The sequence below is a fragment of the Microtus oregoni genome, unplaced genomic scaffold (assembly GCF_018167655.1).
Source record: "Microtus oregoni isolate MIOR12 unplaced genomic scaffold, Mior012 000048F_ref0000485, whole genome shotgun sequence".
NCBI classification, from domain to species: domain Eukaryota; kingdom Metazoa; phylum Chordata; class Mammalia; order Rodentia; family Cricetidae; genus Microtus; species Microtus oregoni.
This window is the reverse complement of record NW_024543222.1, coordinates 2,157,712-2,176,508: the sequence shown is the minus strand read 5'-3', so window position 1 is coordinate 2,176,508 and position 18,797 is coordinate 2,157,712. Positions and strand designations below refer to the sequence as shown.

Sequence of the window (18,797 nt, the reverse complement as noted above, 5' to 3'; positions counted from 1 at the left end):
TAGGAGCTATTGGTGATTGGTGCAGTGGTCCAGGCACTGGCCGCGGCTGCTCATCCTCCTGGGGGCAGTCTCAGGCTGACCTCTGGTCCTATTAGCACCAACCACGGGGTGGGCTTGTGTCGACCAGTTTGTGGCAACATTGGGATTTGAACCCAGCTTTGTCCCCAGCTCTGCCACGACATTAGATTTCCCCTTCTCTTCTCTTACTGCCTGGCCAGCACAGAAAGGTACATCCATTTCCTTGCCTACTTGGCCAGTCACAGTGGCAGGAAAGCCTCAGTAGCTGAAGAACCTCGGACAGCGTCCCCCCCCCCCCCCTGCCCGCTTCTGCCCTCCACCCACCTCTGCTCCTAGTCAGCCTGCCCTTCGTCACCCCTCCCACGCCCTCTCCTGCTGAGACTTCTACTCCCACCGCCTAAACCCTCATTAGCCTGGATCAATTCTGTCCTGAACCCTGACTGCCCCAACCCATAGTTCTCCTTGTCCCTGGCTCCCTCACCCGCCACAGCCCATCCGTAGATCCGATTTCCGCTGGACCCTGCATCCCTACCCGGCGGCTGACCTGCTCTTGCCGGTATGGCCCTTCTGGCCGCCTTGTTCCTGAGCGCAGCCCTTGGCGCCCTGCTCAGCTTTGCACTGCTGGCAGCTGCGGTCGCCAGCGACTACTGGTACATCCTGGAGGTGGCGAACACCGGCGGCTCCCGTGGCGGCGCGCCGCTGCAGCTCTCCTCGCATTCTGGGCTCTGGCGCACCTGCGAAGGTGAGCCGCTCCTGGAGACTTGCCCGGCCCTCCCGTTCCCTTTCCTCCCACCTGATCCACGGCCATTCCCGCCCTCCTGCCCCTGTAACTCCCTCCTCCTAAGCCTCTGTGGCATCTTGGTCTGCTCCTCAGGGAGTCTCTCAGTCCCAACCCCATCACAGTCGCCCCTCAAATTGCTGGGTGACAGCTGGGCTGCGAGGATTTGAGGAAGCCCAAAGACAGAGTTCTGCCATTATGGCCATGGGTGGGAAGTAGAGGGGGGCTGGCCTATGCTTCCTTAAGTTCCTAAAAGGTTTCTTCTGGGGCCTGGCGGGAAGGTGTCATTGGAGGATAACTGGTCAGGTGAACCAGGGCTCTGCACCTTGCTTCTGAGGAATTTGACAGTTTGTACTTCTTAGCCCAGGTCTAGGTGTCTCCATGGAGGTCAAAGGAAGAACACCAGAGGCTGGGGTCCAGCTGCCAGTCAAGAATTAAATAAGATTTCAAGGCTATGGCACCCGTGTTGCCCAGCACCCATTTGTACCTTGACTTTCAGGGCAGAACAGCTGTGTGCCGCTGATTGACCCGTTTTCCAGTGACAGCTTGGAGACTTCTCCCTCCTTACAGCATCTTCTCTGTGAGTCCTGGGCTGGTGCCATCTCTGCTCTCAAGGTCTGGGACCAAACCACCCTATCCCAGCCACCTCCCCCCAGCCCATCCAACTGCTTCTGAGGCCTCGGGGACCCGAAGGGTCTGGCCATCACAGCCTCCTGACCACAGATGCCGGAATCCCAGTCTGCCCACTCCTCCTCATACTTCAGTTCCCTTTCAGTGAGGACGCGAGCGGCTCAGAGAGTGATGAAATCTCACAGGGCCCACAAGTCAGCCTTCTAGTTGGATGGCCGTAGACAACCTTCCACCCCTGAGAGGCCTGAGGGTGGGGTGGGGAGGGCATTGGCAGAGCCTCTCTCAGCCTGGCTTCAGAGAGGGATGGCCACTGGAAGAGTCTCCTGTTACTGTGGAGATGCTCAACCCTTCTGGGGACCCGAGCAGGTGAAGGCATGGCTGTCTCTGGCTCCTCCTCTGCCTGCCCCGAGCCTCCTCTCCCCACAGCGCTGCACCGCACCGTCATGGTAGTCCTGCCTCTGAGCCTCATCCTCATCGTATGTGGCTGGGTCTGCGGCTTGCTCAGCTCCCTGTCCCAGAGCATCCCTCTGCTGCTGCTCACCGGCTGCTACTTCTTGCTAGGGGGTGAGTCAGAGGTCTGCCTTGGTTCCTATTCCCCTCTGAGCATTGGAGAGCCTCCACCCACCCACCCCACCCCAGCAGGGATACCCTAGGGCTGGCCCAGGGGCGGGGTTTCTGCACCAGGGTGGAGCTTCTTGGCCTGGGAGACTTCAGCATCTCCATGGTAACTGCAGGACTAGCTCTGTGGGCAGGTGCAAGAAGAGGGGTGCGGGTCTTGACCCCATCTGCTCCTCTCTCCTACTAGGTGAGGGTGGAAGTGGAGCAAGGCGAGCAGGGGCGTATCCTCCTTGGCTCTGACTCTCCTAGTCCCAGGCTATAACTAGCATCAGGCCAAGAGCTCCCTGGTGGCTGCTGAGGGCCACTTCATCAGCAGGTTAGACCCCCAAGGCTTCCAGAGCCAGAAAGATACTGATGCTCAGGACCCCTTGAGTGCTTCTTGGTGTAGGTTTGCTATAGCAACCCTAGGCTAGCTGTCATCAAAGTGAGCAGGTGGCCCCGTAGGGGTCCATCTGCAGCAGCCTCTATTGCTGGGCTCAGGCCTGTGCTGGTCTGTTGTACTGTCGTGGCTGTGATCACAATGGTGAGATCTCCCAGACAAGCCAGCTTCCCTCCAGGGGACACTGGGCTCTTCAGGAGACCTTTGTTAAGAGTGGATTGGGCCTGACATGGGGAACCCAAAGCCACAAACTAATGAGACAGGCAAATGTTCAGACCCAGGTCTCTAGAGAACGAAATCAGGGTAATCAAAATATCTGTGACAGCCTTGACCCAGGAGACTGAGTGCAAAATCCAATTAAGAAGACCCAGGAAGCCACTGGCAACAGTAATGGGGTTGGGGATTCTGACTGGGAAACTCCATGCTGTCATGGGGAAGCCTCTGCATTTTCCTTGATGACGTGGATGAGGCAAAGAGAGTCAGAAGGCAGCTTCTAGGGGAGGCTGACCACACCTGTCCTGAGCAGAGTGTACTTCGCCCTCAGGGAAATGAGAGGAGGGTGTTGGGGTCCCCTGAGTCCGGATGTGGGAGCGGAGGTAGAGGGATCTGTAGCTGTCAGCCGAGGCGTCAGGGACCGACTGAGAAACAGGCTGTAAGAGGGGTCAGGCTGGGAGACAGGTCGCCATTCCAGGGAGCTGGGAGCTGCAGGTGAGATGGGCAACAGCTGCGTGGGCGCCTGGGGAAGCCGGAGAGTGGGGCCGTTCCAATCCCGTGCCCCATCCCTGCCTCTCCCACACTGCAACACACTAAATTCAGCCTTCCCCAGATTAAACCCGTGGCTTTGGCTGCAGGCAGTTGGAAATCCAACCACTCCTGCCACACCCCGACACCAGGGTAAACCGAGGCCAGATAGTGTGGGCCACAGAGCTGTGCCTTTTCTGGCATAACTGAGTCCTGGGACTGTTTACACGGGGGTTTGTCTGGTGAGGTCTCAGGATGGAGGGCTGGATCGGAACTCCTATGAACAGGGTGGTGTTTGAGGGGGGTAATGGAGAGCTAATGCTGGGTCTGCTGGTGCCGCACTGAGCAGTCTTGCTGGGCCTCTCTCCCCAGGTGCCCTGACCCTGGCAGGAGTCAGCATCTACATCAGCTACTCACACCTGGCCTTCGTGAAGACGGCCCGCGTGTACGGCGCGCAGCACGTCCAGGGCGTGCACATCAGCTTCGGCTGGTCGCTGGCCCTGGCCTGGGGCTCCTGCGCCTCGGAGGTGCTCAGCGGTGCGCTCTTGCTCATAGCTGCCCGGTTCCTCAGCCTGCGCCAACGCCCAGGAACGCCCCAATCTGTGGTCATCTGAGTTCCAGTGTGGCAGGGAGGTGGGGAGCAGGAAGGCTCAGGCACCCTTGGCATTTGCTGGAATCCTAGCCGGGGAAGGTGTCCCGGGGGATGGCGTGTTGGGGAAGTACCCACCTTCACTCCAGCTGGACAAGAGGGGGGCAGAAGGAGAGGCACTGCCCTGGTGGGGTGCCTCAGGGTTCTGGGTGTCCAGGGGGTACTCTTGCTCTGAGGGGTGTAGCCCATTCCAGCCCTTGGGAGCTGAGACACAGACCTATTCTGTCAGGAGCTGGCCAAGGGCTTCCGTACCGCTACACCCCCCCCAGTCTGAAACACGGTAATCACTCATCTCCCGTCACAGAGTGGGAAACTGAGGCCAGAAAACCCAAGAACAGACGGCAGATCCCGGTGATACTGCAGTTTGGCCGGACCCCTTGGATTCTGCTTTGTTCCCTCTCCCAAGGGGAGGCTGATGGGGAGGAGGCTTAGGGCTGGGTGGGAGGGTATAGTCTAGGTTCATTGTCCAGCCACCAAGTGGGTCACTTACGAGTGCTTCCAGGCAGGGTGGATGGTCAAGTCTCAGTCCTTGTTCTGATGGGGGGAGGGAGGGAAGAAGAGGGGCTGCTGCCCTGCTGGCCTGGGACTTCCTCTTTACAGCACCAGCCAGGAGCATGTCTGAGACTGGCCACAGCTGGGTGAGCTGGGGCCATGCCTGGCTTGCCCCTGGGTTGCCTGCATAGAGGAACTTCTGGAGGCAGAAGCTCGGCCTGGGGATTTGGCTGCAGCTGGATGGGTCAGCTCACAGGCCTCTGCAGCCCACTCCCTGACTGGGACAACAGAGGTGGGAGCTGAATCACCTCTGGCCACGTAAGAGGGGGTAGACCTGTGTTTATTTACTGGACGGTGGACAGCTGTAGGTTAGGGGCTGCGCAGCCCCAAACAGCCCTGATCCTGGTGCAGCTCTTCCTGAGTCTGGGATGTGTATTAAGGAAGGGAGTGCTTTTCAAGGCTTGGTCTTAGCAGTGTCCCCAAGCCACTGATTGCTTCTACAGATGTGGGAAGCTTGCAGGGAGCAGGGGAGTCCTTTGCAGGGTTTAATGTGACCATTGAGGGCGGAGGACTGGGGCTGATGACAACTTCCCTCCCAGTTTGTGTTCTGGTTTTTGCCATTCCATGTAAGAGCACTGCCAAGTGTCCGAATAAACCAGCTGCAATGTGTATTATTGGGGGGGGGGGAGGCACAGGGACAAAGCCTTACTAAGTAGGCCTGAACTCCATGCCTCCTGTCGCAGCCTCTCTGGTGCTGAGATTTCTGGTATGCATCACCAGGGCCAGCCTAGGATTCTTCAAAATAGGTAACAGATACTCATTCCTCATTGTGTAGAAGGGAGAATACACACCAGTGTGCATGTTTCTGGCCATCAGTAACGTGCCCTGCATGCGTGTGTGCATGCATGTCACAGACATCCTGCGTGTGTGTGTGCATGTGCGTGTGTGTGTGCAGTCTGTCATGCCCTGCAGCTGTAACTGCCTCCTTCCTAGCAGGGTGTGGGCTGGCTCACGGGGAGCTAGAGCAAAGTTACCGCCTCTCCCTGCTGGGCTTTGTGACCATTTGCTGAGGTGTCTGCCTGCTGGAAGTTAGCTTGTGAAGTCCAGCCCCACTGGTGTGGTGGCTTTAGGGTCCCAGGTGACACTGGCGAAGACTCACACCGTGGCTGCAAAGACCTCCACAATTGCCTGAGGGGATGCGCCTGTGTACGTGGGCATGGACTTACTGAAGCTAGCCGAGGCCTTTGCTCTGACAGGGCAGTCTCCTTAGTAACTGGCCCAAGGGTTTGTGTCCTGTTTCACAGTTCACTGGGCAGCTGGACTGTGCTGCCCAGGGAGGCGTTAGCAGCTCAGAGCTGATGCGAGCAGACAGCAGGCTCCAGGGGTACCATGTGTCTTACATGGAGAGAAGAGAGACAAGTGGGGAGCTTGCCCACATAGACAAGAGCCAGCCAAGCCCCCCAGACAGCGGACTCACCCTTCCGTGTGAGTGTGCCTCAGTTCCTGCAGCCAAACGTGGGCCAGCTAGGAAGCCCCATGGCAGCACAGGGCTCACTACCCTGCCTGCAAATGTTCTCCTCTTCCCTGCCCTCTGCCATGCCATGGCTGCCTCTGGCCATCTCTCCTCTGATGCCTCCATAAGGATTCAGTGTCTCCTGGATGCAGACCTCACCCCAGCCAGCGTCCACACATTATAACAGCAGCCTCCAGATGGTTGGGAGATGGGCTTTCCCCTCACTCCTGGGGGCACACGGGGAGAAGCAGACGACACCTGGCAGGTCCTGTCTCAGTCTCTCAGTCGCTGGTGCCAGGGGAGCCGACCACAGTGAGGCTGGGTGAGAAGAGGCTTGCCCAGGCAGACGGGTATAAGGCACGGGTACCAACCAGCCACCATGGAGACAGATGACCCATGCAGATCATTCAATGATTGGGAAGGCCAAACAGAGTTTAAACTAACCCTCCAGTCCCTAATCCCAGAAACTCTGAGAACTAGTGAGGGATTCCTGCTGGCTTAAGGCACTAGCTTGTCTGTGGAAGTTCTTGTCCAGCAGTGGATTGGTGCTTATTGCCTGTCCCTGAAGGCGTGTGGGAGAATAAAGGAGAAGGCACGGGCTTCGTGCTATACCAGCACCTCAGGAGACAAGCTCTGGGGCCTTGGGGACCCCAACACCAGGCCCAGAGATATCTGGAGTCTTCTAAGGGGTGAGGGGAAAGACAGACAGTCCTCTGCTGCAGGCTCCTCCTCTTTTCCAGTGTACTCGCTGCTGCCCAAACTGTCCACCACGCTGATGTCCCCGCCTGCACCTCTGATTGTCCTGCACACCATGGCGGCTTCTCTGCAGCCCAAACTGTCTACCACGTTGATGTCCCTGCCTGCGCCTTGGATCATCCTGCACACCACAGCAGCTTCTCTGCAGCCCAAACTGTCCACCACGCTGATGTCCCCACCTGTGCCTCCATCGTCCTGCACACAATGGCAGCTTCTTAGCTGCCTCTACCTGGAACTGGAGTTATAGTTGTGAGCAGCCATGTGGGTGCTGGGAATCTAACCCAGAGTCTCTAAAAGAGCAGCCAGTGCCCTTAACTGCTAAACCATCTCTCCAGCTCCAATACTGAAATTATTTTTTATGTATATGAGTGTTTTGTCTGCATATATGTCTATGCATTATATGCGTGCCTAGTGCCAGTGGGGGCCAGAAGAGGGTGTCAGATCCCCTGGTATTGGAATTGGAGATGGTTGTGAGCCACTGTGTGGGTGCTGGGAATTGAACCTGTTGCTTCTGTTATGTATTTAGCTGGGACATAAAAGTACAAATACAGCTCCTTCAATACTTTATTTTATTGGGGGAAGGGTCACTTGTTCATCCTGGCTGCCCAGAACCAAAATAACCACACAGAAACTATATTAATTATAACACTGCTTGGCCCATTAGCTCTAGCTTCTTATTGACTAACTCTTACATCTTAATTTAACCCATTACTATTAATCTGTGTATCGTCACGTGGCTGTGGCTTCCCAGCAAAGTTTCGGCATGTCTGACTCTGGCAGTGGTTCCATGGGGGCTCCCTGACTCCGCCTTCTTCCTCCCAGCATTCCATTTAGTTTTCCCCACCTATCTAAGTTCTGCCCAGGCCCAAAGCAGTTTATTCATTAATGGTAATCACAGCACACAGTGATTATTTTACAGTCCATCTCTAATAACTATGCCAGTCACACAGGATCTGTTTCATGTAGCCCAGGGTTGGATCAAACTCTGTATCTGAGAATGACTTGGAAATTTTTTTTAAAAAGTATTATCTATACAGTGCTCTGCCTGCATGTATGGCTGCAGGCCAGAAGAGGGTGCCATATCTCATTACAGATGGTTGTGAGCCACCATGTGGTTGCTGGGAACTCTGGAAGAGCAGCCAGTGCTCTTAACCCCTGAGACATCTCTCCAGTCCAACCTTGAACTTCTAATTTCTCAGCTTGCTAAGATTACAGGTGTGAGTCAACACACCTGTTTATACAGTGCTGGGACTAGATCTGGGGCTTACACACACCAGGCAGTCACGCTGCATGTCCCAGCCCCAGGTCTGCTTCCTGAATTCATTCCCTTCTCTTGATATTCAGCCCCTTCTTATCCCAGCCCGTGCCTGGTTGTTCCTGACTGGATGAGGCCATCACATGAGTGTCAGTGGAGGAATTCAGAGGCCGGAGTGGTGTCGTCATCCCCCAGAAGGGCAGGCCTCCACTAGGCTAATGGCTTGGACCAGCTTACTCCACACTTCAATCCTAGCCAGGGCACAGGGTTCCTGGTCCCCTGACCTCAGGGCCTCAACTGCCTCAGCACAAATTCCCACTTCCTCAGCGCCAGTTCCGTGTCCTGAGCAGACACATCCCGGTGCCACACGGCCCGCACGGCGTGTTCTGTCCAGGGAAAGAGCAGCACGCTCACAGCACGGCCAGTCTGAGCCACCTCCTCAGCACTCACAGCCTGTAGGCGCTGGCACAGCTCTGCAGGAGGCTGCCCCGCCACCTGCACCAGCACCATGTTGGTCTCCACAGTGTCGGGATCCACGGAGCAAATGGGTGATGCCAGGTCCCGGAGTCCTGGAGCCAGACACAGCGGTGAGTACCCCAACCCCGGGGGCCCAGCCTCGGCTGCCGCTGGAACCGCCCCTCAGGGAAGGCAGGAGAGCAGCCCAATTAATTATCTTGTGGGGAAATAGAGCCTGAGTGCTGATGTGGCATTTGAGAACATGAGTTGGATCCTGCTTTTCCACTTCTCTGGGTCTCAGATGTGGGGACATCATAGGATTGTTTTGAAATTTTTAAAAAATGCACGGAAGACCCACATTGGAGGCTCCGGTCTGTCTTGGTTCCTGACTCAGCTGGCTGCATCCCTGTGTGAGTGCCCGAGAGTGCCCATGGAGTAGGGCCTGGTGAGGCAGGAGGGCCCAGGGCCCATCCTAGAAGCTCAATAGAGGCTTTGGGGTGCAGATCTGCTGGGGCCTAGCTCTGCTGCTGGGGACATCTAGGCCCAGACGGTAGGGAGAGAAAGGGAGTGGGGCGGGGACTGGTCCAGGCACCTTTAGCGAATCTCCTGGCATTCTCATGATCCCTTGGCAGCACCTCCTCTGCCTCAGCCAGTCCCACCATGGCAGCCGCAGCCAGTACTCCAGCCTGGCGCATGCCTCCACCCAGGGTTTTGCGGAGGCGCCAGGCTTCCTCAATGAAGTCTTTGGCTCCACCGACCAGCGCCCCGACTGGTGCACCAAGACCCTAAGGGAAGAGAGGAGAGAACCTGGAGCCCATCCTGGAGGTGGGGAAGGTGGGGGCTGCGCAGCCCAGGGCCAGCGGGTCTGTTAGGCTCAGGGGTCCAGCTGTATCCTCAGTAGGGTACCCACACCCCATCTGCCTCGAGAAGGTCTGCCTACCTTAGAGAAGCAGAAGGATACAGAGTCACAGTGCTCCACCAGGCGGGCGGGAGGCACACGCAGAGCCACAGCTGCATTCATCAGTCGCGCCCCATCCAGGTGGACCTGTGCTCCGTAGGCGTGGGCCAGGAGGCGCACCTGGGAGCAAAGGTCAGAGGGGCCAGGTAGGGAGGGCATCTGGGCTTGGCATCCTAAGATTTTTTATTTTTTGGATTTTTCGAGACAGGGTTTCTCCGTAGCTTTTGGTTCCTGTCCTGGAACTAGCTCTTGTAGACCAGGCTGGCCTTGAACTCACAGAGATCCGCCTGCCTCCGCCTCCCGAGTGCTGGGATTAAAGGCGCTAAGATTTTTTAAAATTATTATTCCTATTGTGAATTAGTCTAGGATGCTTCTTCACGTGGATATTTGCATGATTGCAAACTCCTGTGGAAACCGGAGGCACTGAAGTCCCAGGAGTTTCAGATGGTTGTGAGCTATCTGATGTGGGCGCTGGGAATCAAATTCAGGTCCTCTGCAAGAGCAGCCAGTGCTTTTAACCACTGAGCCCTCTCTCCAGCCGCCTTAAGATTTATTTTTATTTTAGGTGTATGTATGTGGGTATACGCCATGTGCGGCGGTGTGCCTATGGAGGCTAAAAGAGGGTACAGATGCCCTCCAGCTGGAGTTACAGGTGGTTTGATCTAGCCAAGCTCAGGTCCTCTGGAAGAGCAGCAACCATTCTTAACCACTGAGTCATCTCTCAGTCTCCCCAGAGCTCTTGAGGAACCACAAGGGGTCTAGAGTCAGAAGCCTGGTGGCTCTGTGTATTTGGGACCTGAGGAGTCACCATATGCCACCCATGTGAACTTTTCTATCCCCAGGTAGAACAGGATCCTGAAGCCAGAGTTATAAATCCTGGCCATTTTCAACCTAGGACCTATGACAGTCAGGTCCCTGAGGGGCACCCATAGCATGTGTCAGAGGGGATTCATCCCTAGGGACAGGGACAGTTCAAAGGGCACAGGAAGTCAAGAGTGCCCTGGCACGGGGCCCAGCTGGGCAGGAGCCTACCTGGCAGAGGTAGTCGATGGGAAGGACCCGGCCCCCTGCGCTGCTATGTGTGTTCTCCAGACACACAAGCTCACAGACTGGATGGTAGGAGTTCCTGAAACCCCGAGAGAGTGCCCTCTCCAGCTCGTTCAGGTCCAAGGTGCCATGGGGCATGTCTGGGAGGGGCTGGGAATGCACCCCAGCGATCTGCAGGCAGGAGAGGACACTGGATCATATGGGTCGAGTGGTACCTCCAGACAGGAAGTTTCCTCTGCAGCAGGGGCCACCTCTGGGCCCAGAGTCTTTGTTCTGAGCACACAGCGTCCTAGCTGGGGAGGCTGCCTGCCCCTTGCTGCTTAGAAAAGTTCAAAAACTTCTTTCTGGAGTGCTAGTGCTCCATCTTCCCACTAGGGGACAGTAAGGCACCGAGGCAGATGAGCAAATCTGGGCCCAGGCCCTCCCTCCCATCCCTCTTGATTGCTTCCCTGTGCCTTTCCCTTTCTCCTCTCTGCCTGATGCCTGGGAAGCAGGTTCCTACCCTGGCATCCTGACTGGCGGGAGGATGTCCAAAGTCCCAGGGGAGTGGTGCCTGGTCCTTACCTGAGCCACCCCGCCCTGCTCATAGACGTGGAGGTGGCATTCCTGCCCAAGGAGGACCTGGGAACCCCGGCGCCGGCAGTGACCCATCACTGAGATAGATGGGAGGAGGGCAGGACTTGGAATTGGGTCCAAGAGGGTCCTACTGCCCCTGCTCAGTGTGGTCAGGCTGAACCTGGAGCCCCAGTGAGCTTAGACTGTCAGTTAGGAAGCAGCACCCCTCTAGACGCTTCCCTGTCGTGTGTTAAAAAGGTTGGGGTGCTGCACAACTCTGGCGGGGCTTCACCGTGAATGCTGCGCGCTAACACTGCATCAGAGCACCGTGGCCCACTACAGGACACTTCCAACAGGGGAGAGTGCTGGGGTGCTGGCCCTGGATCGGGCAGCTCTGGGCACTAGCAGCACCCAGGAGGAAGAGCTGGGAGTGGCAGAGACTTGCAGACCTTACTCCTCCCATTGCCTTCTGCCCGGGTGCTCACTGGCTGCACCCAAAAGAAACCCAGGGACGTGTCTACCAGAGAGCTGCAGACCCCAGCTCCGAGGGTGGGCGGACACTCACCAGAGATGAGGTTGGCCATGGTGTTGGTTGGCACAAACAGGGTCTGTTCCACCCCAAGCAGCTTTGCAGCCTTCTCCTGCAGTTCTGAGAAGAGAGAAGGGAGGGCGGGGCCAGAATGCCTATCAACAATTGCTCAGAGCCGCTGTGCCCTGGTCCAGTTCAATGTGCACCCGATACTGGGTGTGATGGCGTACCCCGTCACTCAGCACTCTGCTGAAGTAGGACAGCGGCTTGAGGGCAGCCTGAGCCGCACAGCAAGACCTTGTTGTAAGCCACTCCCTCCAAAAGAAAGTGAATTTGCTCAGACGAGAGCCTGGGGTCTTAGGGGCAGAGCTTGGAGCCCATCCACCATCTGTGTAGTCTGTGGTCAGGTAACCACGTGCCATGTCCAGAGAGGGCCGGCCCTCTGTCAATCCTCTGTGTGCTACCTCCTCCTGGGCCGCAGTGCCCTGCCCCAGGCCACCGAAACTCCCTTGTGGTTTGGGCCTCCTTTCCCACCCCACCTCACACCTGTTTTTCTTCTTTTCCCATCAGCCCCAGCAGGTGAGGCCCTGCGGTTTCCCTGCAGACTTCCTCTGCACAGCACCACGGAGGAGTCTCTGGGGAGCTGGCAGGGCATAAAGGGTGCATCTAGTGAGCGAGCGCAAGGCCTGTCTAAAGTCTGTGGTGGCTTCCCAATCTAGATCCTGTCCCCAGAAGACACAGGTGTCTCCCTGCACCCTGAATGCTGCCACTCTCCTCCTCCCAGCCCTAGCCCCCCTGAGGTTCAAAAGACATCTGTCTGCCCAGACTCCCAAGGCCAGCACTTCCCCAGCCTTGATGTGGGGACCTGTTTACACCCCAGGTGTGGGCTGAGCAGAGAAGCTCAACATCTTTGAAGTTCCTGGTAACAGCCACAATAATCCCTGGGCCCACAAACAGGCCTCCGGGGATCAAAGCGGTGATCTGCGGTTTATGTCTGGACCCACACACCCCAGCAACACTAGAGGTCACTTTAACAGTGCCTACCGACCCCGGGTGGGCTTTGGTTTGCTGTCTCCCTAAAGCACTCCCTAGGCTATGAAACTTTGCCCCTGGGAAGGTGCAGCAAGCTCAGAACCCCTCCCCCCCCCATTTGGTTTTGTCTTGGTGAAGTCAGTCAGTGAATGAAAGAGAGTAATTCCTTCAGTCAGGCCTGCCTCAAACCCTGGTTCTTCCCTGTTCCTGACGTGGGTTCTTGAGCTCCTCTCTGGCCACCTCAGGGCCTTTCTTTGCCAGATTGGACAACACCCATCTGGGGAGTTGGGTGACAGTGGACAGAAGCCACCCGGTGGCCCTGTTAAAATGCAGATTCTGGCTCCCTGAGTCCAACGTGGAGCCCAAGAATCTGCATTACCAAGGCTCTCCCAGAAAACGAGCAGGGGCACAGGGAGCATAGGTGCATCCTCAAATGCCACCAGGCACAGCTCTGCGTCCACGCTGTCCTCCCTTCAGCACCGCGGACAGCGCCCCGGGGTCACCTCAACGACCCCTGCCCCGGGCTTGCTCTCCCGGCTCACCGAGGACCGTAGGGTCTTCGCCGTAATCGTCGTCTCCCACGACCGCCTCGGCCATGGCGCGCCTCATGGCCGGCCCTGGCCGGGTCACCGTGTCGCTGCGCAGGTCTACCACCTGGTCTGGGACCCCCGCCCAGTTCCTAGACCACCGCGCCCAGGGCACCTTGAGCCCCGGGACCACGGTCCGGGCCACTCTGCGGAGCATGGCTGTGAAACTCGCCTTCCTCTCCCGCAGGAGCGGTGGACACTTTCTTCCGGGAGTGCGGGGGATCCGAGAGGCTGGGGCTACTTTGACCCCGTGCAGACAGGAGCTGGGAAGGCCGGGGGCACTCTGGGAGTTGGAGTCCTCTCTGCAACGCTAAACATTGTGACTCCTGCAGCATGCTGGGAATTGTAGTTCATGTTCGCTGTGCAGCCTGAGAATTTGGGAGCTTTGCTGAAGGGGTAATTTTTATTTATTTATTTATTTATTTATTTATTTTGGTTTTTCGAGGTAGGGTTTCTCTTTGGAAAGAGCTCTGGAGCCTGTCCTGTAACTAGCTCTCGTGGACCAGGATGGCCTTGAACTCACAGAAATTCACCTGCCTCTGCCTCCCAAGTGCTGGGGTTAAAGGCATGCACCACCACTGCTGGGCAAGGGTAATCTTTTATGCAGTGCCTTTCAGCGTGTACCTGGCCCTGCTCCCGACACTGCAGATTTAACTTAGTTAAGCATCCCTGCCACTAACTAGCCTGGAATACCGCCGAGCCATCTCTCCAGCCCCTCAGGGCCCCTGTTTCACACCAGAGGAAACAGACTGCAGACGCTGCTGGCAGTCCCTGATGTCCAGGAATCACATGTGGTACCATGTTGACCCTAAAGAGTAGCTTTCCACCGTTGGAGTATTTAATTTTTCCCTTCTGAAACAGGGTCTCATGTATCCCAGGCTCATTCTGAACTCACTGTGTAACCTAGGTGACCTTGAACTTCTGATTGACCAGTTTGGGGTGACGGGTGTGTAGCACCATGCCCAGATTATGCTGTGTTGGGAACTGAATTAGGACTTGGTGCATACTAGGCAAACACTCTACCCAATGCGGTACTTATCCAGCTCGCTCTCCCCCTCGCTCTCCTTTTTGATAAAATGAATTTAAAACCTTTAAAGTTGTGTGTACACATGAAGTCACCCATTGGGTCCAGAAGAGGGCTTTGGACACCCTGGAGCCGGAGTTACAGGTGTGGGTGCTGGTACCCAAACTCAGGCTCTGTGCAAGAGTGGTATGCGTGTTTTAGTGTTGAGCCGTCTCTCTAGTGCCTGTATTAAGGTAGCTTGTTTCTTCTCACGCATAGATCTCATTCTGCACAGTCCCCAAGTGCTGGGATTACAGGAATACGCCACCATGATCAGCCTTCAGTGTGGTTTTACCAAGCACTAGCTAGATTCCAGGCAGGGGACACAAGGATTGTCTTCACCTGGAGCAGCCACAGAGGTATCTAGGAATCCCCCTCCTTCCTACACCATTGCTTCCATGGAAGTCATGCCCAAGAACGCTGTGACAGAGCCACCTACCAGCAAGTAGGAGACCCCTGGGTTGATTCCCAGCACTGCAAAAGGTAGATGTGGTGGCTCATGCCTGTAATCCCAGTCCTGTGGGAGGCTGAGGCAGGAGGATGGTTGAGAGTTCCAGGCCAGCCTACACGGGACTCAAAGACTCTGTCTCAGAAAAAAGAAAACAATCGCAGCCGGGAAAACAATCGCAGCCGGGCGGTGGTGGCACACGCCTTTAATCCCAGCACTCAGGAGGCAGAGGCAGGCGGATCTTTGTGAGTTCAAGACTAGCCTGGTCTACAAGAGCTAGTTCTAGGACAGGCTCTAAAACTACAGAGAAACCCTGTCTCAAAAAAAAAAAAAAAAAAAAAAAAAAAAAAAAAAAAACCAAAAACAAAATCGCAAGGAAAAGAAGATTCCCCCACTCCACTCCCAGCTGTGTGCCAGTTTACCCAGGAAGGGCGGTTGGGAGGCTGTACTGACCCTGTGCCTGGCTCACGGAGACTCTGCTCTTTACCCTAATGTTGGAGCTGCAAGACTGCGGAGCTCGGTGCTTCACTGACTCACCAGGACCAAAGGGTGACCCCCTCATACAGGGAGATTGGGAACTCAGCCCTACTTGTCTGTCTGTGGTGCGTTGAGAGCAAACTGGTCTGAGTGGGCCTCACAGATCAGTCTAACAAGGTACCCCTCAGGGATTCCAGCCTGTCTCAGATGCTGACCCTGCCCCCTCTCTGTCACTTCGCCATCCTCCTGCTGGGTCTGCCGCCAGGCAGGCTTCCTGGAGGAAGCAATAGTCTTTGAAGACAGGGAAGTGTACTAAGCAGGTGATGGAGTAGGGGAGGGTGACAGGGAAGGGGCAGCATGGGCCACAGTAAGGGAGCAGACCCTGTTGGAAGTCCTGGGGGCTGGAGGAGTGAGGAGGAGTGGCCATGAGGCTCAGAGGCCACCTGCAGGGACAGAGCCAACTCTAAGCAACTCTTCCCCTCTCCCCAGCTCCTAGCAGAGCCGTCCTCAAAGGGTGCAGAGGTCAAGTCCCTGTAGGCCTGGGGCCCCAGGGACTTGCACCTAGTAGAAAGGCTCCTCCCTCCCCATAGCGGGGTGCTCTGGCCCTGACCCACAAGCTCTGCCTAATTCCCGAATTCCAGGCCGTAGAAAACAAGCCCTTATCTCATTGTCTGGCTCCAGCCCTTCTGCTGGGAAGTGGGGGGCGGGAGCGAAGACTCCGTGGGAAGGGGGGTGAATGGGCTGGGAGCAGTCACAGGAGCTCTCAGGGGAGAGATGGGACAAAAGAGCAGCCACCTCCCTTTGACTAGAACTAGAGAATGACCACCTGCTTGTAACCCTCTCAGAGGCTGCAAGGCCGTCCTAAGGGGGCTCCCTGTCCATCGTTAAGCAGCTATGGGGAAGAGGAACAGGGCACAAGGCTTGAGGACCCCACCCAGTGGACACAGCTGGACCACTAGCTTTTGTCTCTCGCAACTGAGTCTGTCTCCTTACAGAGGCAAACAGTTTCTATGGCCAGGTCTTCCTGGTTGGTGCCCGGATATGTGTACAACCAGGAGTGTTTGGAGGAGACTGGGAATCTCTGTGTGTGTGTGTTTCTCTCCGTTGTGTGTGTGTGTTGTGTGTATGTTTCTGAGTGTGTATCCGTATGGATTGTGTGTGTGTGTGTGTGTGTGTGTGTATCTGAATGGATTGTGTATGCTAGCATGTGCATGATTATGCATGGGTCTGTGTGCATCTCTGTGTGTACACGTTTGCAGGCTTCCCTCACTGTACCTGAGGTTTGAGTCGTCCTGGTGAGAGATCAGGAGGTACACAGGCCCCCTGCTAAGCAGGCAGCAGGAAGAGGGGATCATAACTAGGTAATAAAAGTGGCAAATTTCCAGCATGGCCATCCTCTTCCTCAACCTCCTGACTTGAAACAAAAGCTGGCAGCTTTGTTCTCCCACAGTTTGGCATCCCGCTCATGGGCAAGGCTGGATCGGGACATGGGACACAACAGTTCTGGGCTAGGCAACTGTCCTAGCTTTACACTGGGGGTTTGGCCACTCTGTTCTACAGAGGGAGCATGCATGTGCCCTCTACCTCCAGAAAACGCCTTCCTTTACCTGCTGATCCTGTCTGCCATGTTGGAGGTTTCCCTGCTGCTACTGGTCGTGTTCCAGACCTTTCCTGCCTTTTAACTCTTCGACTGTATCATTTGTAGACTGCATCACTGGGGACAGCCGAGGACCAGCCACCCTCCCTGGGAGGGGTAGGGAATCTCTTACTACACCAGCTCCTTTTGGGTTCTGACTTTTCCCATGTCCCCAGGCTGACCCCATCCCTTGTCCTCTCTAACTGTGGCCTGTATGCAGTAGTTAACACTAAAGAGTCCCCCATGGCAGAGGTCACCAGGTCTCCTCTCCTCACAGCCAGTACACCGGGCAAAATGGCCTGAGTGCCTTCCCTCGTGGGACCTTTTATTTGGTGTTCATGTGCAGGTGCATCCGTGCACAGGTGTGCACGTCCACATGGAGGTCAGAGGTCAACTTCATGTGTTTTTCCTCTGGTGCCGTCCACCTTATTTTTGAGACAGAGTCTCTCCCCCGGACCTGAGACTCACCGACTAGGGTAGGCTGGCTAGCCTGACAGCCCTTGGAATATGTCCTGTCTGCCCCTGTCCCAGAGCGGGGATTTCAAAGCTGGCTGCGATTATAGCTTTTCACACAGATGCAGGGACGGCGCTCAGGCCCCTGTGCTCACAAGACTGGCAACACAGTAATCACCAACACAGCCCTCTCTCCAGCTACCCCTCATCCAGCCAGACTCTTGATGTAGCTTTTTTTCTGGGGCTTCTCACTAGCACTGCAGCCTCTGGTCCCCAAGTGTGCTTCCTCCTGCAGTCTCAGGCCTGTGTCCCCTCTGTCGGGACCACCCAGCTATCAGCACATGGCTCTGGTCACCACCTCCTCAATCTCTGGGTTTCAGCTGAAGTACTCCTCCACCAGGAAGGCCCCTGGCTCAGTTCAACAAGGGAGGGAGTGGGCCCTCTTTCTGGGGTCCGCACAGTTCCTTTCTTCCCTCTGTCCATGGCTATGGGTGCATGTTTCTCTTGCTTGCTCTGTGCAGCTGATGCACTAAACCCAAAAGGCCACCTGGGGCTTTTTGTGTCATGCACTGTGTGCCTAGCCCAGTGCCCAGTTCTGGGACTTGGTGAATGACAGCTGAGAGGCAGGTGAAGGAGGGACACCTGGGGCAACCTGCGTATATGTGTGTCCCTGAGGTCAAGTCATGCTGGTGGCAGCTGAGTGGCTGACAGGAAGGGAGAGACACTTGGTTCAGTGGTCCTTGATCTTGGTCACTGGCTGTGCACACGGAGAACAAGGTCTGTCCCGTCTCTGAGGACAATCTGGAGAGCATGATCAGCCCCCCCCTCCAGCCACTTGAGGGAGGATTCTCAGAGGCTCACGTCAGGATTTCTGGGGGAGAGCTTCCTCTGGGGGTACCTTTGACTCCCTGGCACCTGGCCAGGTTGGTGCAGGCTGTGGGGTATGAGCGCACGTGCACACACACACACACACACACACACACACACTCTCTCACATGCTGGGTTAGTTCAGTGTGCTGCGTGTGCTTATTCCTGTAATACTGGGCCACTGGCAGGAAGTGAGCAGCGGGGAGGCTGCTGGGAACCCGGGCGGTCCCTCAGAGATAAAGAGAGGCAGCAGATTGGAGCCGTAGATAGCAGCTGGGCCCCAGTAAACACGGGGAAGTGTCTTTCCCATCCACTCTACCCACCCCTCTATACGGCACTGGTCCAACCCAGTCCCACCACCCTGAGAGACCAGGACGTCACCATTCCCAGCAGGGGGAGGGGTAAGGGCAGGTGCTAGAAGAATGGGGGCTGCTGGCTGGTGAGCAGTGAGCAAGTACTTGGCCCATGTAGCCCCATTATACCATAGCCTCCTGTTTTCATGAAAAATTGGGAACGGGAAAGCAGTTTCTCCAAGTCCTTGTACCTCCCCTCTGAGAAGACCCCACTGGTTGGAAGGTTTTTGCCTTGAGACAGCTGAGCAAACCCAGTGCTGTGCCCTGAGGGTGGGGACTGAGGAGGGGTACCGCAGGCAGGCTTGCTATGCAGACAGGCTACAGTGGGCTTTGGTTCCATGAGGCCAGGAACGCCTGTCCCCTTTGCACCAGCTCGCCTCGACACGGGCTGTGTGAGAGCTGGATATGGCCGGATCCCAGGGCTCAGCACAGAGTCTCCTGTTTTCCTTTTGCAGTGATGAAATCGAACTCTCTCACAGAAAAGCAAACGAGGCATATCTGTGCCAT

General features: G+C 56.2%; 2 protein-coding genes across 2 annotated transcripts; one reads left to right on the top strand and one right to left on the bottom strand.

Annotated features, from left to right (window-relative positions):
* The first annotated feature begins 576 nt into the window (after window positions 1–576).
* Window positions 577–3,778, top strand: Tmem235 (transmembrane protein 235). The gene is made up of 4 exons (XM_041636186.1): window positions 577–760; window positions 1,296–1,376; window positions 1,853–1,990; window positions 3,537–3,778. The coding sequence occupies exons 1-4, from the start codon at window positions 577–579 to the stop codon at window positions 3,776–3,778; spliced, it is 645 nt and encodes a 214-aa protein (XP_041492120.1).
* Window positions 3,779–7,697: 3,919 nt separating this feature from the next.
* Window positions 7,698–13,263, bottom strand: LOC121436203 (probable low-specificity L-threonine aldolase 2). Its single transcript, XM_041635936.1, has 7 exons — window positions 12,949–13,263; window positions 11,411–11,494; window positions 10,855–10,943; window positions 10,276–10,461; window positions 9,226–9,363; window positions 8,878–9,070; window positions 7,698–8,398 (listed from the first exon to the last, which is right to left on the bottom strand). Exons 1-7 carry the CDS (start codon window positions 13,148–13,150, stop codon window positions 8,115–8,117), a joined length of 1,176 nt encoding a protein of 391 aa, XP_041491870.1. The 5' UTR covers window positions 13,151–13,263; the 3' UTR covers window positions 7,698–8,114.
* Window positions 13,264–18,797: the final 5,534 nt, after the last annotated feature.

Excerpts from the sequence above, each read along its gene's own strand:
- LOC121436203 (XM_041635936.1), bottom strand. The coding sequence starts at position 13,150 with ATGCTCCGCAGAGTGGCCCGGACCGTGGTCCCGGGGCTCAAGGTGCCC. Across the intron at positions 11,495-12,948 it reads CGAAGACCCTACGGTCCTCG|AACTGCAGGAGAAGGCTGCA; the intron begins GTGAGCCGGGAG and ends CTCTCTTCTCAG. Across the intron at positions 8,399-8,877 it reads TGCCAGGAGATTCGCTAAAG|GACTCCGGGACCTGGCATCA; the intron begins GTGCCTGGACCA and ends GTCTGGCTCCAG.
- Tmem235 (XM_041636186.1), top strand. The coding sequence starts at position 577 with ATGGCCCTTCTGGCCGCCTTGTTCCTGAGCGCAGCCCTTGGCGCCCTG. Across the intron at positions 1,377-1,852 it reads CTCCTTACAGCATCTTCTCT|CGCTGCACCGCACCGTCATG; the intron begins GTGAGTCCTGGG and ends CTCTCCCCACAG. Across the intron at positions 1,991-3,536 it reads CTGCTACTTCTTGCTAGGGG|GTGCCCTGACCCTGGCAGGA; the intron begins GTGAGTCAGAGG and ends CTCTCTCCCCAG.